Source organism: Notolepis coatsorum, assembly GCF_963971535.1.
Source record: "Notolepis coatsorum genome assembly, chromosome: 7".
Taxonomy (NCBI): domain Eukaryota; kingdom Metazoa; phylum Chordata; class Actinopteri; order Aulopiformes; family Paralepididae; genus Notolepis; species Notolepis coatsorum.
In genome coordinates this window covers 27,098,799-27,106,108 of record NC_140171.1, presented here as the reverse complement: position 1 = coordinate 27,106,108, position 7,310 = coordinate 27,098,799, and the positions used below count along the sequence as shown (strand labels likewise).

At 39.5% G+C, this 7,310-nt stretch overlaps 1 protein-coding gene across 1 annotated transcript; it reads left to right on the top strand.

Moving 5' to 3' along the window:
* The first annotated feature begins 838 nt into the window (after positions 1-838).
* Positions 839-6,251, top strand: LOC311232453 (leucine-rich repeat LGI family member 2-like). The gene is made up of 8 exons (XM_084319257.1): positions 839-1,031; positions 1,253-1,324; positions 1,678-1,749; positions 1,868-1,939; positions 2,142-2,213; positions 2,934-3,103; positions 4,682-4,846; positions 5,172-6,251. Exons 1-8 carry the CDS (start codon positions 853-855, stop codon positions 6,005-6,007), a joined length of 1,638 nt encoding a protein of 545 aa, XP_084175383.1. The 5' UTR covers positions 839-852; the 3' UTR covers positions 6,008-6,251.
* The last annotated feature ends 1,059 nt before the right edge of the window (positions 6,252-7,310 follow it).

Here is a 7,310-nt window from a genome sequence, read left to right as displayed (position 1 = left end):
AACTGTTGAATGTGTGTGGGATTATGCTAAATTCATCAGTCGTGTGTTTGGTGAACTGCCCCCTGATTTATTGTGTGGTTAATTAAATGTATTGCTTATCATGCAGTTTCTCTCAGAGTGCAATCATTGCACTTGATGGTCCTAATCCATACAGCTACAATGTATATACTATGGCCACCAAAATAGACTCATTATGTAGCAATCTGATTTGGTCACCATAAATTGTCCTGCTGGACCAAATAATGTAATGTAAATAAATCATATATATTAGACTTTAATCAGCCAAATTGTTACAAAACATATTATCCACGTTCAGCAGGCTATATAGGCAGAAGACATCTTTTTTAAAGATGAACAAAACTGCATTGCCAACCTTATAAAGACTAAAGTTTATAATGATAATATGTACAGTATATATACAGTACACGGAAGCGTGACCTGCGCGCAAACAGACAGACATGCAAGGTCATCCTTTCCTTTAATTCGTCTTGACGAACGCAGTCCATTCAGTGATTAATTTGTTGCGCTCTCCATGGTGCTGAACAGCAATTTAACTCTTGGGGATTTTTTTTCGCCCCCGCATTTCGCGACGACCCATTTACCCATTTTCCGTGTCTCTTTGAACGACATTCAGTCGCCTATATTTAACTGCAGGTCCAAATATATAACTATGAATATTGGTGGGCTGAGTTTTATCGAAAATTAAGTATAGCTTCCCGGAACGCAACTGCAGCAGTAACTGCTTATGTCAGGGTTTCTATAGTGCTGCATTTCATGTAGTAGCCCGAGCGGAGACAGGCAGCTTGCGTTAAGGTCGATCAGAGGAGTTCCTATTAATGTTGACAAATCGACATGTCATCTACAAAGCATTGTATATTGGTCAGTTTTGCGCTATTGTGTGTTGGTGTAGTAGCAGTTCAGTCTAAAAGGATTTTCAAATGCCCTTCGGGATGCTCCTGTTCCAAGGAGACGATTATCTGCGTTGGCACCTCACAAATCCCACGGACTCTACCGAATGACATCAATTCATTGTAAGTATAGTCAACTACTTTCTTAAACAAAAGACAAAGTTGTTGATTGAATAACAATACAATAGCACGACGTCTGTCTATATTCAAGGTGACAAGTCAATGTTGTTTTGCCCAGTGCTTCCGTGAACGATCTTCTTACCCCGTGGATATAGGTGCAGTATGCATTAGGCAAGATGATTCTAATTTGACTTGAGATGTTGATATATTGTTTCTTCTGACAGGAGCGTGGTAAATGGATCAGTCGCAGAGCTCACAGGGGGAATGTTTTCCCTAATGCCATCCCTCCAGTTGCTGTGAGTTGGAAATCTACCATTTTATAGTAATGTAGATGAGGGGTTAGTTTAGCAGGTATTATACTCACTAATTAGTATCTATAAATATTCAAAACACACACACACACACACACACACACACACACACACACACACACACACACACACACACACACACACACACACACACACACACACACACACACACACACAGAGAGAGAGAGAGAGAGAGAGAGAGAGAGAGAGAGAGAGAGAGAGAGAGAGAGAGAGCGAGAGAGAGAGAGGCTCAGAGTACCAAGTAATCTCTTATAGATGTGAGAGAAAAAAATGTATTGATTTTCAACTAAGCCAATGGTGCATGTGTTTATTTACAGCCTTCTAAATGCAAACTCTTTGACCACTATCAAAGATGATGCATTCACTGGCCTCCCTCACCTTGAATATTTGTGAGTATTGTTCAACTATATTGATTCAAGTGAGTTTTCATTTAATGGGTCACATGTTCATATAATGTTGCACAGCCCAGAGTAATACGCCCAGATATTTATGATATTCATTGAACAGGTTCATTGAGGGAAACAAGATCGAGACCATCGCCAAGAATGCCTTTCGAGGTCTCAGGGATGTGACCCATCTGTAAGTATACAGAGAGAAGAAAACAGAACGACATAATGTCACACACCAAATGTCACACCTTTGTAAAGATCTGCTTTACAACAGGAAAGAAACAACAACACCCAGTATCACATTTAAAACTAAATGCTGAGACATCCACTAAAACGTGTCAATGCATTTTCTTTTCTCTTTCTCCCTCGCCTGCATGGGGTTCTGTTTTTAGCTCACTGGCCAATAACAACATGAGCTTTCTGCCAAGAGGTCTGTTCTTCTACTTGGATTCCCTGCTAGAGCTGTGAGTAAGCAGTATGCAGTGTCAGCTGTATCCATTCTCAAAGTCAGGCTGACTCAGGCCCAGCTTAGTGTCCTAAAAGCAAGGGTTCAGATAGCAGAATTAAAGGTGCTGTAAGTGGTATTTATCTTTGTTCAAATAAGTGGTCTGTCGTCACTGATATAGAGATGTTTGGTGAGGAACATGGGTCTCCCGCAGTCCCTCCGCTCTGCAGTAAACACAAAATAAATGTGTATATCCAATCAGGAGAGACAACTCCACACTGCAAAAATGGTCTGACGAAAATAAAAAATAAAAACTAGTTTTAAGCAAATGTGTCCTTGAAACAAGTAACATCGCCTACCAGTGCAGTAAGCTAATTTGGCTTGGCAAGATTTCTTGAAATAAGTAAAAAAAAAAATAATAATAATACCTAGGGTTCTCTCTCCTGATTGGATAAAGTGGGAAAGGATACCAGAAAATGTATTTTGTGTTTACTGCAGAGCGGAGGGACTGGGAGACCCATGTTACTGAGAAAAGACTCTATATCAGTGATGGCTGTACTAATGTATAGAGCTATTTAACACTTATATTAACAATACAATACCACTTACAGCACCTTTTATAGCTTGCTTATATGTACAGTCCTCTGCTGTTGAACGCCAAAGACAATGTTGGGTTTGACTCTTGGGGATATTTCCATTGTCCTCCGATGTTGATGGTCTCCCCTGCCGTGAGCCGTAGGGACCTGCGTGGGAACGTCTTTCAGTGCAACTGTGAGAACAAGTGGCTGATGCTGTGGCTGAAAAGCACCAACGCCTCCGTATCAGATGTCTTCTGCGCCGGCCCCGGTGACATGAAGGGCAAGCGCCTCAACGACCTTCCCATTCCTCCGGAGAGGTGCATCTCCACGGGTAACTATGGAAACACACCGTCCATCAAACGGGGATAAATAACAAGTGCAGGCACATCTGCCAAGTATTTGTTTCGTAGAAAAATATATTCTGGCACAGCCCCCCCCCAAATCTTATCAGCATTTGTTGTCTCCTTGAGGATGCCTTGGCTTCTACCCTGTTTAACAGCCTCAACAAATCAAATGAACAGGCAATACATTTGGTAGAGATACTATTCTCTTGTATCGACAATCTATCTAGACTCTAAACCATTAAAAACATATAAAAGAATGCATAATAATAAAATGCCTCTACCTTCTATTTATCATGATATTTATAACAAACCTTCCCAAAACTATAACTTACTATTATTTCTAATAAACTGGGATTATTATGCCTTTTATGCTTTGACATGATGCAGATACTTTCTCCCTCTGCCTCACCCGGCCTCAGCTTTGCTGTCTCATCTAAGTAGTAATAGCCTAATGGATTATAAAGAGCAGGAGCTTGCTGGCATCTGTCCAAGACGCCACCGGAATCTACGACTACAGCTTTATACTTCCAGTAATTTAATAATCAAATGTTTTATTGCCTTATTTAATTCTATATTTATTTAATTACTTATGGGAATAGTGTCCCATGATCACACTTCTATTGTGTGGCTAAATGACAATATGAAGATATTCAAACTAGTGCTGTCAGGCGATTAAAAAAATTAATCTAATTAATTACAGGATTTGTAATTAATTAATCTAATTAATCGCATTTTAATCGCATTACCATTTTATGCCTCATATTCTATATTCTATAATCATATTTCAAATTGCATGTGTCCGGATGGCAGAATTCAGTACTGTATCTACAAAACCTTCTGTTTAATCATCTTCCATCTATTAATTTGCTTAGATTTTTCAGGTCTGGTCAATTTGAGCATGGTGTTATTCACAGTCAAAGATAAAAAAAAATTTATTGATATTCTCATTTGGTTCATTACAATTTACTCAAAATAAAATGTTCATTCAATCAATCACCGCGCAGATTGATTGATTGAATGAAAATGTTATTAATAGATTGCAGAATGGGTACAATACAGTACGGCTCAATACACACAATTGTTAAGGGAATGCAGACCAGAGAAAGACGTTTGTCTTGTTTACATCAGGGTCCCCCATTTTCAATTCATAATGAATTGTAAGTAAGGGTGCAACTTGCACCGTGCAATCCATTCTTTGTGGATCTAGCCCACAGTATTTCTGACACTGGGAATACATTCCCTGAGATTCATAGATGTCCCTAGAATCAGATACCAAGAACATGCAAATGGACCATATTAAAAAAAAATCGGTAAATGTGTATTCTACATGCTTATGGAATGAATGAGATACAAAAAAAAAATTAAAAAAAGAAAAAAAAAAAAAAAAAATTTAGTTAATTTTCATAACGCGATTATTTGCTGTGTAATTAATTAATCTAATTAACGCGATAAACTGACAGCCCTAATTCAAACCAAAATATATCAAGATAGAAAAAAGGTATAGTGAAGGTTTAAAAAAGTGTCTTTTGTGTCGCTAGCTTGTGTTGTTTTTGTCTACTTCACAGACTTTGTCAGTCATCAGTCCATTCCTATACAGTCCATGTCATCGGACATCTTCTCCTTTAAGGAGGACATCTATGTAGCAATGGCTGCCCCCACTACCAACAGCTGTGTGGTCATGGAATGGGATCACGTTGAATTGAATTTCAGACCTTTCGATAACATAACAGGTTTTTAAAACTTCCTAATAATTTGACATTATAATTACTGTAGGTTTCAGTGTACTTAGAATACTTAGCCTACTGTTCTGTGTTTCTGTACTGTATTACATAAACTGAGTAAGTTCATTGCATAAATCTCAATTATCATTGGTAATTCACTTAATTTAATACATACTTGATTTAAACGTCAAGTAATCATGAACATTCTCGTTGATATGTCCCGAATTTCCCCAAGGGGATCAATAAAGGAATATGTTATGTTATCTTATGTTATCTTATCTTAGCTGATTTACTGAGGATTTTCTACAATTTCTAACTATTACTTTCCTAACAGGGAAGTCCGTTGTTGGATGCAAGTCGGTCCAGATTGACAACCATGTCCTGATAATCGTCACCCAGCTCTTTGGTGGCTCCCACATCTACAAGTTTGACGACAAGCAGAACAAGTTCACCAAGTTTCAGACCATTGATGTCTTCAACATCTCAAAGCCCAACGACATCGAGGTCTTCCAGATGGACAGCGAGTGGTACTTTGTGATCGTGGACAGCTCCAAGGCGGGCCTATCCACGATGTACAAGTGGATCGACCAACCGGACCGCAACGAAACCGGCTTCTACTCCTATCAGTACCTCCACGAGTGGTTCCGGGACACGGATGCAGAGTTCGTCCAAATGGACGGGAAGTCCCATCTCATCCTGGCCAGCCGAACTCAGGCGCCTGTTATCTACCTGTGGAACAAGAGCACCTTGAAGTTCATGCTTCACAGTGAGATCCCAAACGTGGAGGATGTGGTGGTGGTCAAAGCCTTCCGGCTGGACAACGAGTTGTATCTGGCCATGACCTGCTACATCGGTGACTCCAAAGTTCTCAAGTGGACCAGCAAGCAGTTCACCGAGATGCAGGCCTTCCCTTCCCGTGGGGCTATGATCCTACAACCGTTCACCTTCAAGGACAGGCGCTACCTCGCTCTGGGCAGCGATTACTCTTTCACACAGATCTACCTCTGGGATCCTGAGACCAAAGCCTTCACCAAGTTCAAGGATATTTATGTGCAGTCTCCTCGCTCCTTCACTGTGGTGATGACCGACAGGAGGAATTTCATTTTCTCCTCCAGCTTCAAGGGCAAATCCATGGTCTTTGAGCATATTAATGTGGACTTAAGCTTATAATGTTGAGGAAAATAACACAGCAACACATCACTGTAACTATTAGTAACTGTAAGAAATACAGTTAGGTGGATGGGTAAGAGGTCTCAAATACTTTATATCTTCCTATATGCATTTGAATGTTGCTTATCTATTTTGAGACAAATATTTTAGCAAGTTTCTGCAATTCCTATGCATTTCTAGCGGCTAGCATAATGGTATGAAGTGAATGCAAAGACCAGTAATAGACAAGCCCTACTTAGTTTGAAACCAAGGGACTATGGCAATATAAAATGAAGACAATATTTGAAATGTAATCCGCATGATAATCATTTTGGTGACATTTTAGAGATCATCTGTAAAGATGTAGTGGATATTCATCATCACACTTCGGGGGGGGGGGGGGGGGGGGGGTTAAAGCACGCCATCCTAAACCCTTGAGACGAATATGGGGCCAAGTTATGTCTCTGACATCTGGATTAGCCCATTAGCAAACCAATGTTATCTCATCTCATCTCAGTACCCCTCATGACAAGTGATATTCAAAATGAAGGTCACAGAGAAGATGAATGTAGTTATCAGAAATGAGTCAAGGCTACTGTTTAAATATAAACTATTAATAACTGAAATATGAACAGATACCTATTTAGTTTTATAACCATGGATGAACAACAACATTTGTGATCAGATATCTGACAGAGTGCCTGATTAATAACTAAATAGAATGCCAGTCATTATTTAGTCATGATTCCTATGCAAGATGTATGTATGTAATGTATTCTTCTGAATTGCTGTAATAGCCTGGCTTTGTTTGCTGCTATAGAACATGAAATGCCTTGTGGGAGTACAGATCAATCGTCTTCAAACCACTCCTCAGTGAAATAACGGCTGGGTCTTCATAATGATGTAGTGTCGGCAACGTATTGCTTGTTAACTGCTCCGTCATTTGACCTTGATCACTAATACCTTCATATGCTGATAAACAATATTTTCGATCATATTTCTTACACAGCTAAGAAAGGAAAACAGAATGGATATAGCCTATATTTTTTCTTATGCTTAAAGAAAAGTTTCTTATGTTAAGTTACATTTACTGGAATACATTAAAGGACATAGAGCTGAACGGTAAATAATGTGTTTGTGTTGCTTTCCATTCGTCCTTCATAACGCCACGGACAGCGAAACATGTTTGTTTTGCAGAGTGTAAAGTGCCCCAGACAGCACAGGTCATGTTTATAGTGGAGTCAGCATCTGGCGAGTGAGACAGCATTTTCTGCAACGGGGCATAATAGGCACTCATATAGACATCCTGCTCTTATGTCATGCT